The 19600-nt window shown below is 38.8% G+C and overlaps 1 protein-coding gene across 1 annotated transcript; it reads right to left on the bottom strand.

The window, feature by feature from the left end:
* Window positions 1-196: 196 nt before the first annotated feature.
* On the bottom strand, window positions 197-19259 carry rspo3 (R-spondin 3). Its single transcript, XM_079627054.1, has 6 exons — window positions 18530-19259; window positions 9878-10072; window positions 9572-9715; window positions 8370-8513; window positions 8094-8273; window positions 197-1096 (listed from the first exon to the last, which is right to left on the bottom strand). Exons 1-6 carry the CDS (start codon window positions 18621-18623, stop codon window positions 900-902), a joined length of 954 nt encoding a protein of 317 aa, XP_079483180.1. The 5' UTR covers window positions 18624-19259; the 3' UTR covers window positions 197-899.
* Between the last annotated feature and the right edge of the window lie 341 nt (window positions 19260-19600).

The raw sequence follows: 19600 nt of genomic DNA, 5'->3' as shown, positions 1-19600 counted from the left end.
CTATCTATCTATCTATCTATCTATCTATCTATCTATCTGTTCAGAGAAACTTAAATGTAAATATATAATAAATGAGGAAGAAATCACATATTTGTATCTTTAAATGGTGTTATGCATCACCAAACATTTATAGCAAAGCTGTTGTGTTTGATGTATATTTATGCTTGTTGAGACAATAAATAAATTACAAACGAATACAAACTCAGTATTGTTTATTTGACATACAGGTGCTTTTGATTTCTGGTCAGATGGCTTCAATGGAAAGCTCAGATCCTGTTTATACAGACAGGCAAATCAACACTTTGTTCGGAGAAAACTGAAGTTAAAACGTTGCAGCGAGAGTGTTGTTGCTCATCCAGTATGAAGAAAGCCAGTTCATTAGCCATTTACACCAATCAACATGCAGTCTCAGCCTCTGGCGGCAGGCAATGTCCGCGGTGGCAGTAAGCATGCTCATTTTTAATTTACTCAGCCCCCAAAAAATAAAAATAAAAATACAGACGTTTATACAACAACTCTACTTTAATGTCTGAAAAACCTACATTCAAACCATGATACAGTGCTGTACCTGGACCCCCTTTTTAAAAAAAACAACCATTCCACGGATCATCGGACATGCCCAGCCCCACGCTACACAGTTCAGCCTCAATCCAGCACCAGACCGGGCCCACGGGGGGTGAAGGGTGCCCTCTGAAGGAGAAGCTCCAGGGGCGTCCTGACTGTCTGCAACTGTGTGGATGACGAGCGTCCCCTCTCTCATGTGCATATACAGTATACGTTTAAATTATACAGGTAGCAGCAACACCCCCTCGGCGAGGGGTTAAGAGAGTGAGGGGGTGACACGGACTGATAGGGGAAAGAAGAGCAGCAGCAGAGGAGCAGCGAGGAGCAGCATCTCTCTATACTGTTCCAGCGTCCCTGCTCTGGTCCCTCCTGCGACGGTGCTCTGTTTTGTTCCGGCTTTCCGAGTCCTCTCGGTCGATCGTCTCCTTCTCTCGTTCTCTCTTCCTTTCTCGACGGGCCTCGACGTTGTCTTTCTCCTGCAGGTTGAAGCGTTTTTTCTTCTCTCCCCGCCGCTGGCCTTTCGCTGGCTTACCTGCAAGGACAATTGGTGAAAGTGTGAGCTATTTTTTGCACATTAAAATACAGTATAAATCTGTGTTTTTTGCCCATTTTATCACCTGCCAGGTGAAAATCCGATCACTTAGAGAAGTAATAATACACCTCTTCTAAAAAACATGATCTGATGTATACACTACAGTTCAAAAGGGGACAGTCACTTAAAAAAAGAAAGAAATTAAAACTTTTATTCAGCAAGGATGCATCAAATTGATCAAAGTTGACAGTATAAGACATTTAACACTACAAAATATTTCTATTTAATAAATGCAGTTTTTTAAACATTCTTTTCATCAAAAAATACTGGGAAAAGCTGTTTTTAACATGTTTCTTGAGCACCAAATAAGCATATTAGAAAGATTTCTGAAGGATCATGTGACACTGAAAACTGGAGTAATGATGCTGAAAATTCAGCTTTGCCAATCGCAGGAATAAATTACATTTTAAAATCTATTAAAATGGAAAAAGTTCTATTAAATTGAAATTCTATTTAAAAAATATTTTAAATTAATAAGTAACTCATTTAAACTTACAGTTTGGGGTGTGTTCAAAAGTAACAATCGCAATGTTGTTAATCACCACAATGTTTACACTTCGCTGGAAAATTACTCGCAATGTTTTTGCTCATTAATCTGGAATAAGAGAAAGTATTGTAACCAGAAAAAGAGCACACACAATATGACCAGTCAGAGTTTGGCCGGCATCTGAGCTGATTTATTTCCCATACAGGCATGTTGAATCATTCTATCATTCTATTAATCAGGCTTTAGTGATTTTCCCATCATCCCTCATCTCTCTCCCGCTCCAGATGGAATTACTCATTCAACCTAAGATGACCATTGTTCTTAATTTTGGGCTGTTTTGGTTGGGAGACATCCCTTCAGCAATCATCACTTCTATAAAAGTATTTTTCATAGATTATTAAGAGTTTGATGGAATCCAGGTTGAAGACCCATAAAGTTGTGAAACAGCAGAACCATCTGGTGGGTTGTGCGATTGGTTGCGTCTGGTCTACCACAAGATGACAGTCTTGTACAACAACTTTTTCCATTTCATTTGTCTTTCTTTAACACAATCTTTTGTCAAAGAATGGTTGATCAGTGTTTTAAAGGGATAGTTTACAGAGGGTTTTTTAGTGAACTTTAAAACTAAAATAAAAAAATAATAATTAAAGCTTAAACTAAAATTAAAATATTAATAAATACTAAAATGGTATATAAATAATACTAAGAATGAAAATGACATGAGTGTTTATGGGAATATGAACGATCATAAATTTCAGTTTCTCACACAGCTACTTATTCCTTCAAAAGGAATATAGTGCAAATGTTGCATGGAATATAATTTAAGGTGCTTCTTTTTGTGTTTTGGCTCTTTTTGGACCAATTTGGCCACGATGAACATAGTACAGAGAAGTGAAGATATCAAAGATTCTTCTTAAAGGCAGAGTCGGTAATGTTTTTCACAAACACTTTTTGTCATACTGGTTGAAACTCTCTTCACATTCTGATATCAATCAATAATAAAATCAATAATCTAAATATAAAAAAAGACCACTAAATATCTTCGGTGGAAGTCTTAGGACCAAGAAATGTTCGTCCAATCATTGCATTCGGTCCGAATGCAATTATAGGATTTCCTACCTGCCTGTCAACAAATGTATTTCCATACCTCCGCGCACACTGCTCGCACAGACATCACACGTCGTCAGCGTGTTTTATGAGGCTAATTTTTTATGAGGCTAGTTGTAGACAGTCACACAGCACCACAAAAAAACAGCAGGCAGTATTTTTTTTTTTACAGTTTCTCCTGAACCAAAACAACGAGCTTATGCTGCGTTTACGCATAATCTTATGATTGCAAAGCTAACTTGCTATTGCTAGCCTCTCCGAAATTGCCTACCCTACCTTAAACAAAAAATAACAGCATATGGTTTCAGAACAACATGAGGGTGAGTAAATTATGAAAGCATTTTCAATTTCGGATTAATTAGACACTGGAAATGCAAAAAGGTAGGCGGCGAACCATCAATTGCAGAGTCAGAGAATTTTATCACCATTGTGCTCTTGGGCAACCAGTTCTTCCAGGAACATGATTCCTGCAATTAGCGTACAGTACGTCTCTTTGGAATAAAACTGTCAAGATGAGCAACCACGGAGAAGCCGCCCAGCTGAATGTTTGACAGCAGAAGAAGCTAACAACCGATTAGCACATCAAAAATAGAAAGACTTAAAATACAAATTCTGTTAATTATTACTTTATCTCGCCGTTGCTCAACGCTCACGGCTAGCCAATTTCCATTATTGTCAGAGGCTTATCGTGGGGCACAGATGAGGATTGGAAAAGTGCTGAGGTGGACAGCCACCTCTCCCCCGCTCCTGCTCCCCCCACCTCCCCAAAGCAGGCTCTATTAATCAGCCGGACTCTCTCCGGACCCCCTGCCCACTGCAACCCACACTGACCCACACATTCCTGGGGTCTAGCCAGGGCGATCACTGACGACTCTTGTTTTGTGACTGAAAGTAGTTCAGGAGGATGAAGTGAAATCCCCCTCCTCGACCTCTCGTGGGCTCGAGGATGTTGTGATTGTACTGTGCATTCTGAATGGGCTGGGTGTCTGACCGATCAAAACATACACACGCGCGCACACACATTTCACTCGCTGTCGTCACCTCCCCTCTCGCCGTCTCTTTAAACACAGGAAGTTCCCCTTCACGCACACTGTTGTCTTTGTCGTGACGATTTGGAGATCAGTGGATTAGGCGTAATCCTCTGCCTTTCCCATAAACCAAGGCGCAACATGACCAGAGCGCTGTGCCAATTATTATGGAGACGTTTACTGCCACTCTTTCGGAGATGGAAGGCTGTCAAGTTTTTCAGTAAACAGTGCAAGCGGCGATATGAATACAAGTGATTCCCTCAGGGATGGAGCACCACTGCAGAAGCAGAGGCAATCCCACAGGAAAATGTCATGGTACAGAGGTTGCTTGTTCAAAGCTCATGCAAGAGACCTAATGGAGTTAGTTCATGGTTATGTTACATTTACGTACCAATTTTGACACGAATTTGTGAGAAATTTTGAGACAATTTATGTACAGTATAACACAGTGTCATAAAATTAAAATGGGTAGCATAGCTCAGATCATTCGGTCTTGAAGGAATTAATGAGAAATCAGGAAATAGGAGACCCATGTGAGAATACTAGTGTCTTTTTCTCAGGAGCCCCATCTGAAAAAACAGGGAAGTTCCACAGGAAACAATTGAGAAAGGGATTATTTAGCGAATTCTTCTTTTGGGATAGGCTACTCCTTTAGTTATAGAAGCCTGTTTCTAATACTAAAAGTATTAGTTTCTTTAAAAAAAAATCTTACTGCTCACTGAGCAATCTGAGCATAAGTTTACAGGTGCTCTATCTGAAAATAGCCACATGATAATGGGTCTATTCATCATTTCTGGACGAATCAATGGATTGCAGTTCCATCCTCCAGGATGTGTTGCAAGCTAGGAATGGTTTGGAACAAGTTTGTCTCATAGTTTTGTCTATCTAGATGTTTCAACATAGGTGAAATGAGGAGCCATCTGGCTCTGATTATACATTATTCTTGAAAGAGTGATTGAGAGTGGAGAAAAGAAGGAGATCTTAAAGGAAGAGGGAGATGAGAGGCTGAAAAGTGTGTCAGATGGAACAGATGGACAGACGGAAGAGTGAAAATGCGAAACGCTCTAAAATCAACCCTGACAACCCAAATCATCCCAGTCTGCTGCTGTTAAGGGCACAGAGGTAGAGCTGGGTGAAATAGGATATGATGTCGGGTGCAGTGGGGCACATTTTCATTAATGAACCCTGGGGGTGGGGTGGGGTGGGGTGGGGTGGGGTGGGGTGGAGGGAGGCGTGCTGTCGTCCGGGGGCTTTTGGCAGGAGCCAGGCGGGGATTAAGGGCTCTGGCTCGTCCCACAGGAGGAATGCCCGGGCTTTGAAGGCCCAGTATAGCTGCTCTCCCTTAGGGAGGTTGGTGCTAGTGTGGAGGGCAGAGGCGTGTAGGGCTACATACAGAGTTCAGCGGACGATTGAGATACAAACACACACAAACAACAATGGTGGGATTCCAAATTCTGTACTTATATTCAAAATAAAACACAATATTACATCACACACAAGTTTGTTTTTGTACATTTGGACACACACACACACACACACACACACACACACACACACACACACACACACACACACACACACACACACACACACACACACACACACACACACACACACACACACACACACACACACACACACACACTTCTGTGATTGCAAATCTGAATTCAGCAGCCATTACTCCAGTCTATCTATCTATCTATCTATCTATCTATCTATCTATCTATCTATCTATCTATCTATCTATCTATCTATCTATCTATCTATCTATCTATCTATCTATCTATCTATCTATCTATCTATCTATCTATCTATCTATCTATCTATCTATCTATCTATCTCAGTCTGTCTGTCTGTCTGTCTGTATCTCAATATTAAAAACCTAAATGAGCACATGTTGACACTAGGAGTTTAGTTTTTAGAAAGTCTGAAAGGGAAAGGACAGGGGCCAGACGCAGGGTTGCGTTTGGACAAGTTGTGTAAGAAAAAGGTCAGGATTAGTCAGAGGGAGAACACGAAAGAAAAACAAATGACAAGTAACGGGAGAAGAATGAATTTGGCTGGGGCAACAACAAGTAAAGCAGTTGCATGTGTGTGTGTATCGGGAGTGGGGGGCGGACAAGGAGGATGTATCAGTGTCAGAGGGCGGCTTGGGATTACTTTGAGCTGGCGGGGGTCGGACCACTGACCCTGCTGGTGTATGTGGAACATAAACACGGACAGGACAGAACCCCGGCAGATAATTAGCGCGCAGTTGATGTTCTAGGAGTTGGGGCAGCTGGGTAATCACAAGCGGGGCGAGGTCGATAACCGAGCCTGAAACGCACCCCTCAGCTGTGGCCCCCGGCGGATCAACACTGCACTGACTCCTTTGATTTAACATGGAACAAAAAGTCTTTCTGTGCACAAGCAAAGAGGTAGTGATGAAAGAGAGAACACACTTCTAAGATGAGATGGAAGCTCTGTTCTTACATAAAAAGGAACTTCATAAGTGACTGATTTGGAACTCACAAATTACAAAGGTGACCTGATAATTGAACAGTTCTGTTAGTTATTAAATACTATTTTATGTTAATTATACTGAATTTATTATACTAAAACAACCAGATTTATTTATCAATATTTTTTTGCTAATTGCATATATATTGTATACTACATATATGGTCCTGAGAAAAATATGTAAATATTTAACAGGTGAAACTCGAAAAATTAGAATATCATGCAAAAGTTAATTTATTTCAGTAATTCAACTTAAAAGATTAAACTAATATATTATATAGACTCATTACATGCAAAGTGAGATATTTCAAGCCTTTATTTGTTATAATTTTGATGATTATGGCTTACAGCTTATGAAAACCCCAAATTCAAAATTAGAATATTGTGAAAAGGTTTTCAGCTGTAAGCCATAATCATCAAAATTATAACAAATAAAGGCTTGAAATATCTCCGGATCTGCTTGTCTGCAATGCAAGGGTAAATAAAGAACTGGTTGTTTGAATACGTACAGCATTTTCTTTGTGTTTTATGAATTTGATGAGCAGAAAAGAGAGTCTTAGTCTAGTCTATTAAATAGTCCCTGCGTAGCACTTTGTCTTTAATAATCTGAGATTTTGGCCAAATGACAGTAAAAAGTGGGCACCCACATACCTACAATAAACTTAGAATATTGTGAAAAGGTTTTCATAGCTGTAAGGCATAATCATCAAAATTATAAAGGCTTGAAATATCTCACTTTGCATGTAAAGAGTCTATATAATATATTAGTTTCACCTTTTAAGTTGAATTACTGAAACAAAAATGAACTTTTGCACGATATTCAAATTTTGCTAGTTTCACCTGTATAACAACTAAATGAGTGTCCACAGCAGCAGACAATATCGTTTATTTTTATTCTAAGCAAACACTGGAGTTATGTCATCTAGCGCTTTAAATGTAGGTGGATTCTGATTGCCGTTTTTATCATTCATCAGCTAAAAAAAATCGTTGTGAAAGTGATTCCAACGATATACACTTCTCTGTGCTATTCCCGCTATAGTTGAACATAGTTATTCTTTTATATTTAGAACCATTTTAAGACTGATATTTATTGTTATAATTATGGTTATCAACTTATCATCCTAGGTATGAACGGGCCTTTAATTGTGACGTGTTTTTTTGTGCTTTTCTGTTGCATTTTTGTGCGTGATCAAGCGATATCATTGTTCTTTGGAGTCAGAGAAGTTCACATTTAAATCTCCACCTCCTTTATTTTCCTCTCTTCCCTCTCTCTGCGCTGAGGCCCTGGCTGTTTATGAGGTGGAGAGCGATGGAGCATCGAGTTGGCCTGCTGTCTGTCATAAAGCAGCAATGTCCCACAAATACCACTACACAAATAAACATTTAAAACATAACTGGCCAAATATGGTTAAGCTTACAACTGCACACATCTTTGAATCTGCTCCATGTATTTGTTTTGCACCGGTTGGGAAATATTTCTGGCTCTTACATTTATAATTATAATCCAGACGATACAAAACAAGCATTTATATGATAATAAAATGAGCAGAGTCAATGTTTTTTGTAGATGTGGAAAATGGATAACAGCCTACTAGCAATTCCATTCGCTAAGTCAAGCATCGCTATTATTACTTCTTATACATAGGGTTAAGGGTTTGTTCTTAATATTACAGCTCGGTGTAAACCTCATCCCACACTGTTCTGTAAACATGAATGATACATCAAAGGATGCAGCTTTTTACTTTTCTAAGTGATCAGACTTACAATTTTCAGGGACGATTGGGCCTATTTATCAATAATTATATTGGCCACTTACATCTTCTTCTTTTGACAAAGCACTCCCTCTTTTCAGAAGTCTGTGGGCACGGGCTCCCCATTGGAGAGGGATTCTGTAGGACCTTCCTGGTCCTTGTTTCTTCACCCCATTTGAAGCCGCAGTTTTTTCCCGAGCGCGAGCAGGGGCTCCACTCACTCCATTCGCCCACTTCACAGTGCACTAAAACACAGTTAACAAGTCAGTGATGCCACATAACACACGCATACAGCACTGCAGGGGTTTTGACAGCAGATGTACAGTATGTCAGAGACTGACCTGTTGGGATGCACTCCATTGAGTCATTGGGCTCAAACTTGTCTGGGCAGATGTCATGACATTGCCCATGCAGGAGGTAGTGTCCCGGCACACACCTCGTACACGTGTCACTGTTCTGACAGGAGTCACAGTCCACAGGACATGCTGTAAAATCATCACACACACACATACAGTTAAATTCACTAGAATTATTGGGGAGAAACTAACTAAATATCCTGAAGTAAGACTACTAACTGTACAAATTTTTTTTCTTTGTGATTATTTGTGAAATTTGCTTGAAATTTCTGAGAAAATGTTTCTACACCCATTTTTTTCAATGTAGTAGTTTTATTTCATGACATGTAGTTTTTACCAAACTACAAGTAATTTGTTGTGCATCTAAACTCCACATGGCTGGTTTTAGACGGCCCACTGTCTTATATGTAGTAGTGGAAAGTCTAACTCTCTTTAATATTATCGCTGTCGTGCAGAAACCTTGTATCTCCATATTTTGTATTTTTTTCAATCATTTACTATTGTGCACCATTTATGCCTGTCTGTGGTTTTTGCAAATTTTTAACCAATGAAAAGTATTAAAAAGAGATTGTGATTAAACCTCGTAACTCCATTGGATCCTCAAACTGTCACTCAAACCTCATAACTCCGACCCGCCTCTACCGTGAATGAAGTGCCTTACACGTTTTGGACCGGGTCTGCTTGTTTGCAATGCAAGGATAAATAAAGAACTGGTTGTTTGAATACGTACAGCATTTTCTTTATGTTTTATGAATTTGATGAGCAGAAAAGAGAGTCTTAGTCTAGTCTATTAAATAGTCCCTGCGTAGCACTTTGTCTTTAATAATATGAGATTTTGGCAAAATGGCAGTAAAAAGTGAGCACCCACATACCTACAATAAACTTAAGAAAATGTAAGTTGATGAAAACATAATGCAAAGCACTTACAAAGCACTAAAGTCTCTGACCATATATAAAGCCACAATATCAACGTTGACAATGTTTTGTTTAACTTTCTGAAAGTATTGTGTTATAGATATATAGAGGTTTCCACCCAACAGTGATGTGTTTGTGGTGTGGTGTAGTGTAGTGTAGTTTTACTACATCAAATTATGATTAGCAAAGTAGCTTACACAACACTGGTGGCCACAGAAAAAGGAAGCTGAAAACTGGTCTATTATATCTGTGGCACTAAATTGAGCACTCACCAGGGACACACTCTTTCTTGGTATCGCTGGGCACCAGCCCATCTGGACAGCTCTCCATGCACTTGCCCTTGTGCAAGTAGGATCCCGCTCTGCAGCGCAGGCAGAAGTTCCTGTTAAAGCACGAGTCGCACTCTGACCCACACTCTGGAAGACAGGTTATGCACTCATTACCACATTGCCTGAACTGAAGAGAGAATGCTGTTGCATGCATATCACCGCCCATAGTTCCATTATACCGTAACTAAGACAAAGCCGTCTGTAGTGTAAATATTTCAAGGAGAAGCTGAGGTGAAACATGCGTCTTACTTATGCAGTCGTTCCTGTCGGGGGAACGGGTGCCGTAGAAACCATTGGGGCAGGAGGCCAGGCACACTCCGATCTGCCTCATCCCGTCCCTCTCCAGGTGAATAAAAAGCTTGGGTTTGCACGTCAGACAGCCATTGTAAACGGAGCAGGTCTGACAGCCTCCCTGGCATCCCTGGGTGCTCACCCCTGAACCCTCTGTGGCAGAAACATCATTTTGTCATTAGGATCAAATAACATGTGTGCTCAAAATGATGTATGAAAATGTAAAGATCTGAGAAGTGTAATGGATATACATAATTTATGTATTTTCTGCAGTGTGAAACCACTACGGTCAGTCTAGGCCTTTCCTTTCATTTGCAAGTGTTTGGATTTTAGTTTTTTTACACAGCTACAAATTATATATTTTGTGAGGGATAATGTGCAGTCAGCTTTTCATCGCAAAATAAAGCAAAATCTGCATGTGGGCAGATGCAAAAAAGGCAAATTATATTATTCTAAAATCTAGCATATTTAGATAAAATGTAACATGTTTATTCGGTTACTGTATGTAATGTATATTTTGTTTGTCTGTTTTAAAGTGTTATCTTATCAAGCAGTAGGTGCTGCATCATCACTGCTCATTTCCATAAAGTTAAACTTTGTTGCACCACCAACAGTTTTCATGTGTGTTAGTCTCACTACTCTCTGTTTTCTCATCCTTACAATTTCTAACCTGATTGGCTGCTTTTACACATCTTATCAAGAGTAAAGGACACAGAGGATTTTTTTCTGCCTGTAAATAATGTCACTGATTCAACAGACGCTTTCGAGGACTAAATAATCACTGTATTACTTCCATAGTTGGCAAGACTGGTGGCATCATATCTTTGAAAGCTATTTAAAGTTTTGTTTGAAGCTCTTAGTAGCGTGTTACATCAATTCACATTTAATACCATGCAGGGCTGGACACTTTTTTGCCCACCAGCCACTGTGACTAGTGGTTTACCAAAGTTATTAGCCACTCAGCGTTTTCACTGGCCACCATTTTTACATTGTTACCATAGGGAAAAACTGCCAGATAGATATTTTGTCTCATAATTTGGCAGTAGTTAGATTAGGCTGCTGTCACTTTAAGACTGAATGCACGGATCCATTATACTGTTACACATGCGTTTTCTTTCTCAACTGTTTACGTTCACTTAAAACATAACTGACTGTTTACGTGAATACTTGCACTAAAAAATAACTCAATTTTGTACTGAGAGAGAGCTTTGGGTGTGAGCACAAAATCTGCACGAACGAGTAAAATTATGCACAATAATCAACAATATTCCCCCAGAGCAAATTAAATGAGTGAAATAATTATCAGCGCAGCTGGTATCGTGTATCTATTAAGCGGAAAATTAATACTGTAAGAGTTTCAGATATTTCAGTATCGATATGTATCGAGAAATCTATACTGCACTTAGTTTTAATTTAAAAATGTATGTTATGTATAAAATTCAACCCACCAAAGTGGCTAGTAGGAGTGACTGCGTTGCACGCCATTGCTATCCACCCACATTTGACGGGTGTTAATTTTAAGCCCTGATACTATGGTATATTGTTTAAAAGTTTGTGATGTGGTCAATACGTTTAAAATAATAATAATAATAATACTTTTATATCTAACAAGGATGCATTAAATTGATCAAACGTGACAGCAAAGACATTTATAATGCAACCCCACCCCCCTTCTGTCCACTTCCTCTAAAAAAGTGTCAAATTTACATGGAAAAAAATGACACTTTAGTAAACAGTTTCACATTTAAAAAAAGATATATTATGTAGGAATCCAATTGTTTTTTTTTTTTCCTGTCAGCGCCTAGTTACAACAAAACATACTTGGCATTTACTTGGACATTCTCAACATTTAAAAGAGCAAACAGGAATGGTGGGTACAACTAAATGGTTCCAGGTTCTCTGAGGAAAGAACAGAGCCATCAATTAAAGCTACAACAGTGACCATAATGTAGTGTAATAATAAACACGACAGGAAACACAGTCATCTGTGGATTCTCCCGGCAGAGAAACTAATCAACAGAGACACGTTGCATACCGGGGTTTGCACGCAAACGGCAGCACAGTAGCCTTTGTGTTCATAAGCGCGCAAACAGAGCGGCCGCACTGTGACAAAACCCAAGACAGAATCGAATCGTCTCCACCGGAGACCTCCAGCTGTGGATACGTGCTGAAGCGGCCCACCACAAACGCATGACAAAGAGGTTTCTCAATGTCCTAGTGACATATTTAAAAAACACTCTCACTCACACAAATCCCTTAAGATAAGATCTACTCTTAAATTATAGAGCTGATCGCTGACCTGACAACCTTCTGGACAGAAAAACTCTAAAACAAAGAGATGTATTTCTGAGAAATAGTCCTCCTGACTGTGTTCAAGGGGATTAAGAGAACATTTGCTTCAGCTTTTTGCTCAAGGGATTGTGAATAATGTTTCTGCACTATGGCCTCATTGTTTTGGCTCGGGAACTGAAGAAGTCAAAAGTGATTGAGTTCACAGTTACTGTGAGAAGAACAGACGTTCACTGATCTAATCGCATCATACTGTAAAGTACAGTGCAGTACCTCGTTGAATTCGGCAAGGTAAATAAATGGAAGGTGCTTCAGAGAGCATCTCTGATTAAAGTCAATCGGTTCCAGGTGTCTCGCAAAGGTCAGTCTCAGATGGTTAAAGGCTCTGCATTTTAGAAGGGACTGACCCTGTCTGTCTCAGCATCTGGATGAGGGTGAGTTAAGGGCAAAGCGAAGATTGGTCTAGCACAACTTAAGAGAAGCGAAAAAAATTGCTTCTGCTTCTAGTTTCACTTCTGTAATTTTAAATGATATGGCTTGAAAGAACGTTACATAGTGAGGATTTCTACAAGCATCAGTACATCTAAACAATAAGGCAGAAGTTAAAGTACAGGAAATTAAGGACCCTAACATTACTGTAACACACAGACTCATTTTGACTTAATAAAAAAAAAAAAAAACCCCAGTACAGTCAGTAATATTATGAAATATTACAATTTAAAAGAACTGTTTTCTAACTGAAAATAATGTATTCCTGTGATGGCAAAGCTTAATTTTCAGCATTATTACTCCAGTCTTCAGTGTCACAGGATCCTTAACAAATCATTCTAATATGCTGATTTGCTGCTCAAGTAACATTTCTTAATATTATCAATGTTGAAAACAGTTCCACTGGTTAATTTTTGTGTGGAAACTGATACAGTTTTTGTACAAAATAACAGCATTTATTTGAAATAGAAATCTATTTTTTAACATTAAAATGTCTAGATAGATAGATGGATAGAGACTAGATGGATAATAGATGGATAATAGATGGATAGATGGATGGATGGATGGATGGATGGATGGATGGATGGACGGATAGATGATAGATAGATAGATAGATAGATAGATAGATAGATAGATAGATAGATAGATAGATAGATAGATAGATAGATAGATAGATAGATAGATAGATAGATAGATAGATGGATGGATGGATGGATGGATGGATGAATGGATGAATGGATGGATGGATGGATGGATGGATGGATGGATGGATGGATGGATGGATGGATGGATGATAGATAGATAGATAGATAGATAGATAGATAGATAGATAGATAGATAGATAGATAGATGGACAGATAGATGATAGAGATAGATAGATAGATGGACAGATAGATGGACAGATAGATAGATAGATGGATGGATGGATAGATGGATAGATGGATAGATAGATAGATAGATAGATAGATAGATAGATAGATAGATAGATAGATAGATAGATAGATAGATAGATAGATAGATAGATGGATAGATTTCAACCTGCTCTTACATTCCATACTACTGAACTCGGGCTCGGGCATCGTTGTTGTTTTTTTCTGTCTCCCTCCCCTGATTTTCAGAGTTCAGTCTTGGCCGCCAGATTGCCATAGATCAAGGATATTCTGTTTGACATATCTAAGCAATCTTTACAACTGCTGTCCATTTGCCCAAATGTGTTCCTGCCAAAGCTCTCTAATTCACAGAACCATTTACACAGAGGAATTCTGCCTGCCCTTGCACTGCCACAGCCCCTGGGTCGGCTTGCATAACAACCACACGAGCACTCCTGAAATCCGAACATTCGAAATCGCTTCGCCACGGTTCAAACTCAACGACCACAAAAGCAAGCATTCCCAGAATCTATCGGTAAAGCGGCAGAGTTAAAACCTAATTAAATAACTAAATGTAAGACATCGACATTAAACAAAAGCATTTGCTTATTGCCCAAAGACGTGTGGTGTGAGTCGGTGAGGCAAGCCGACACAATTAATTTCCAGGGATATTTGCAACATGGGGAGGCCACACACAAGCAGAGGTCATTTACTAAAAAACACATCCATGACTTTTTTTCCACGAGGAAATTAGTTACCACATACTGTCATTGTCAAGCTGTGCGGGACTTAAATGGTGACCTCACCTTTTATGTCCTCAGTGACCAAGTACACTCATGTTAGACAACAGTGTATTCATGTACTGTATACGCTCACATAAAAAACACACTCTTGCAAAGCAGTCATATGCAAGAAAGACATTCTGATTATAAGTATAAGATGTTACAAATACTTTGGCATTAAAAAGGTGTCCATTTCACATGCAAATCAAAGCCTTGTGGCGTCTACTTGTCAACACGGAGACAGAAACCCACACACAGAACACAGGAAGTGTTTGAGGTCAGGCGACCGTTTGGTCACTCGCTGTGAACTGATAAATTAGTCATGGTCATTCACCCAAGTTTCTGTCCATCACAGGCATTTCAAAGTCTCTTAATTAGCAGCCTCTGATGATGGCGGGTGCATTCAAGATCTAGAGGACAGTGTTCATCATGTTGGACACACTTCACTGTCAAAGTGTTAATCAGCAAAGATTTGACCATATAAAAAGATATCACCCTGCACACCTGTATCTATAAATAACATCACTTTGGAATATTTTGATATGAGTACTAAGGGGTAGCCTAATTCAATTTAACAAATCATGTAAAAATTGTATAATCCTTTCTTGGAAAATTAAACAATATTTTAACAAACTTTGATAATTGCCTTAATCTTTGAAACAACTGAGAAGATATAGTGATCAAAGTAATATATTACAGCATATGGGAGTCAAATTGAACGACTACAGGGACTCATCTCAGGCTCACTCATTTAACAGTTCATATATTGCCAAAATTATGGAAAAAAAGATCAGTCAAGAATATAATTCTTTTGAAAATATTCAAATCAAGACAAATCTTCCAAAATGTTTGTGATCATTCCGATTTAATTTAAGCGAGAGAAGAACAAATTTATACTCACGTGCGTTATGTAGGCCTATTATGTACGTTATCATCTCTGACGGACAGCATGTTGACGCTGTAACCGCCATTTTCTACGTCTTCTCGGAAAGCGATGACATCACGTAATTTTTTTGACAGACATTGATGTTGACTTGTGATATTTAAATAATGTGGATTTGAAAGCAGATGGATCGGTAATAATTATTTATTTCTTAGCCGGCAAGTATCCAGTGAAGTTATTGATGCGCCATGTCAATATTTTAGTTCTAGCCCTAATAATCCAACCGACATCCAGCCTAAGTTTTTGACAGACGTGATAACGTGCATAAGGTGAAATATGTTTGATTTGTGGGTAAATATAAAACGTGCCGTAGACATTCAAAATGCTTTTTGCATTGTTAATTATACTTGTTTTACGGAATGAAGTTTATTTCGTGGTTTAAATATTTCACGTTACTCAGAGACCGACATGTTTGGCTTGTCAAAAATGTTAGCCTACATTCAGCTGTCGCAAATTCGTTGACTTTTGAAAACCAAGTTATTCTTTTTTTACCAGGAAAGGAATGGTTTTGATGCAAAAAGTTGTTTTATTGTCTCTTATAACAAAAACTATTTTATTTAAACCCATGAAAATTCAGATCCTGTTGTAAAAAATCACTTTTAAAAGCTGTTGTTCCATTATTAGCAGATTTTGAACCGTCTATGAATTGATCAAAAGTATGCTGAAATGAGTTAAGGATAACCCAAAATTGTTTTCTCTTTAAATTCAAAATGACAGCTGTGTGCTCAAGCTGTCAAAGTCAGATTAGATGTAGCCTATATTTTACTCATATGCCACATGAGAGCACATACTTAGTATGCTGAAGACAATGTCCTGACCACAGTCCACAATTCTGGCACCATCTCAGTTTTAAACCGAAAATATGGCTGAGGGTTTTGTATTTTGAATTCCCCATTCATTGGGTTTGAAATAACCCAGTGAGTGCCACATAGCCACGATGGCATTTTTGTGGCTCCCTGATACCAAAAGCAATTCCATTGCTCTAATTGGCTTTGTCACAACTAATTTGGACCACATGTTTACATTCTAGCCTTTTAAATCACATTTGTATGTCTTTGCTTGTTAAAATAAAAATCATACTCAGTTCCACAGTTCTGGAGCATTGCTTATTTCATAAATGTGTGTTTCTTTCTCCTATGTAAAACAAAATGATTATAAATACTTTATCCAGACCAGGGTCATAACCACCATAGACAGTGAGGGGGACATGACCTCCAAATTACACTTGGTCCCCCACAATCCTTAGTATTTGGTTACAACCTTGACTTGATGCTTCTGATTAAAATGGCATTTTGAACGAAATGTGGAATTCCTTATGTTACCTTCAACTAAAGCTATTCAAATTTGTGCAATAAATAATAAAACATGTACCAGCAAGTAGCCTATTTTATGTGCTCAGCAGCTTAACTAAAGATGCTCCAATGGCCGTGCAGGCGTAAGTGAGGTTCGGGCCAGAAAACGTGTAGGCTAAGCAACAACTAAATGTAAACATTTGTTTTTCAAGGATGTATTCAACATTGTTGCAAACTGGAAGAAAGGGGGAACCCGTGCTTCTGTCAATACTGAACTTACTGAGGTGTCTGCATATCCATGAGCAACAACAGTCAACAAATGCGTGAAACCGACCAAGCGCACGAGGGACCAAGGGTTTTCAGAGTAATGCAGTGGCCGCTAGAGAGCGATCCTAACAATAAACTGGACTTGTCATAGAGCCAGATACTAGACGAACAGTGCACACCGAAAGTATAATAATGATGAACAAATTCCTGCTCGCTCTGATTACAATGACAGCACGAGACAGTAAAGCAAAACACGAGTAAAACGCTATGCTACTCAATGAAAGGTAGGCAACTGGTAAGAACTGCAACATAGCCTACCATATTTAAAACACATGATAAAACCAGCGGTCTGTCAGAGTTACGTGTCCGAATAAAACCAAGTGTCTATTAAAAAGGAAACTCGTTCGTGACTTGCGCATCTTCTAAGCTCGAATTTTAGGCTACCTCAGCGCAACATTTCCCAATAGAAGGCTAAGTAGCTGTTTTTTCCCTGCAAAACTCACTGTGGCGAAACCTATGTAAAATAGTCCTCACATTAAGCCATTAAAACGAAACCATGAGGAACACATTCACTCTTTAGTGACAGGCGCAGTTTCACGGGCTCATCTCAAGCAACAGGCTATGCTGTTTGCATGGTTGCCAGGTCTTTGTATCAAACTAGCCAAAAACCAGCCTATTCACCAATAAGACCAAACTCCTTAAAAACAACCAAAAGTATTTCACGCATTTTATAATCAATGTAATGTATTTTCAACTTTTATAAAGCATGAAGTTTGTAATCACTGAAAGAGGATTGAAAGAGGACAGGATTGCTTGGACAATGTTCTATAGCCTGCCTACCACGTAGTGTTAGGCTACTTGTAATGAACTCTACTTGTAGACCATTATACATTATAGGCTACACCATAATAATAATAATTATTATTATCCATGTACTATAGGCTACTTGGATTAAAATATTACTGCTATTAGGCTACTTCGGACCTTACTCAGCGTAGAGACATTATATTGAATTTTCACAAATGAAAACACTATTTCACATAGACTACATTCACTGTATTGTTTCTTAACCACAGATGGTCAGCCTATCTAAAAATAAAATAAAATAAAATAATCCCGCTGTCTAATTTAAAAGTAGGCTAGCCTATTTCAGCGCATTTGGCAACCCCGGCTGTTTGTCACAAAATATGAACGAAGAAAACAGTGATATAGGTCATAAGAACAAAAATAGCATATCTATTTCGATAACAATAACTCAATCACAGTTCTTCCAGCTGGAAATAAATATTTAACTGCTTTAGTTGTCAGCTGCCTAATGCCGAACCAAAGAGATGTCGAGTCCGCTGGTTTTCTTTTTAGAGTTTGAGTTTTACATTATTTTTATTTATTTATTTATGTATTGCAATGACATAAAATAAATAAAATGTTCCATTCTCATGTAAACCCTTAGCCTATCTTAATCAGTTTCCTATCACCTGATCATGATCAATATTCTTCCATAAGCGACTTTAAAAAAAAAAGAACTTATAAACAATTATTTTACTTTTTAAGTCTCTTAAAATGAGAAGAAGTTGTAAAACATCATGACCACTAAAAAAGCGATTCACACAAACAGCCAGTAGCCTAAGTCACGGTGCAGGTGTGCGCAAAGCATCAGATCAGCAGCGCGCAGAACTTACGTTTGTTGAGCCGGTGCCTGGAGCCGTGATGCTGACAGTTTGTGTATTCCATACAATGCAAGATCAAAACAATGGAGATCAGTTGTAATTGCATAGTAATCAGGGGAATGATGCTTGTCTTGTCAATTTCAATGTCCCTTAGCGCACTCTGATCTGTGCAAAACTCAATATGTTATTCCTAAATCGGGCAGAAGCCCCAGCTCTGCTCGCGCGCAAGAGAACCAGAATTTTCAATGGCCCAAATGCACCTGGGCCGATTCGGCAGTAACATATTGGAGGCAATCCACATATGTGCCACTGTGAGATATCCAAAGAGAGAGCCACTCATTCCATGGAAACAATGAAAGTGTTAGTTCTCCATCCAGCGCACTGTAAGCAAAATAGGGAGAAGGGAATCAAATTAAATTGGCATGGTGATCAAATTGGATTGTCTTCCTTAATGACTGTGTGTATTCCCCTCTGTGATCCAGCACGACACGTCCAGGTGTGAAGGTTACTTTATTTATTGAGCCTGACATGTAGGAGGTCCTCGCGTCATCCTCATCACAGCATCTCGAGGAACTTTCAGTGAAACTTTGGCGCTTGATTGGTAAATAGTCGCCGAAACTTCGCTCTTCTCTGTTCAATCTCTATAGCTCAGTTTCACGGTTGAGCAATTCACTATCTTTCTCTCGCCTGCTCCCAGCTCGTATGCTCGTCTGGTAACTGATGACTTCAGCTCTCTGCAGTCTCTTTCCCCCCTCTAAACTCCAAAGTTTATTTAGAGGGCGAGCCCCCCACGTCAGACACCCCACGGGCTACCAACACTCGCTTTTTTCATTATATCACGTTTTCCAAAACTCGAGAACTTGAATGGAAAAAGCAGACACGGACAGGCAGACGAGATAGATAGATAGATAGATAGATAGATAGATAGATAGATAGATAGATAGATAACACACATTTATCCAAGACATAAACCAATAAATTAATCAATAACAAATTCATTGATGTTACCTTTGTATTTATAAAGTTAAGCCTTTTTTTAAATTGTATTTATAATAAATTAGAGTATATCATTTTCTAAGGTTT

The sequence above is a fragment of the Phoxinus phoxinus genome, assembly GCF_949152265.1.
Source record: "Phoxinus phoxinus genome assembly, chromosome: 10".
In the NCBI taxonomy this organism is placed as follows: domain Eukaryota; kingdom Metazoa; phylum Chordata; class Actinopteri; order Cypriniformes; family Leuciscidae; genus Phoxinus; species Phoxinus phoxinus.
Note: the sequence above shows the minus strand (reverse complement) of the source record. Positions and strands in the feature narration are given on the sequence as shown.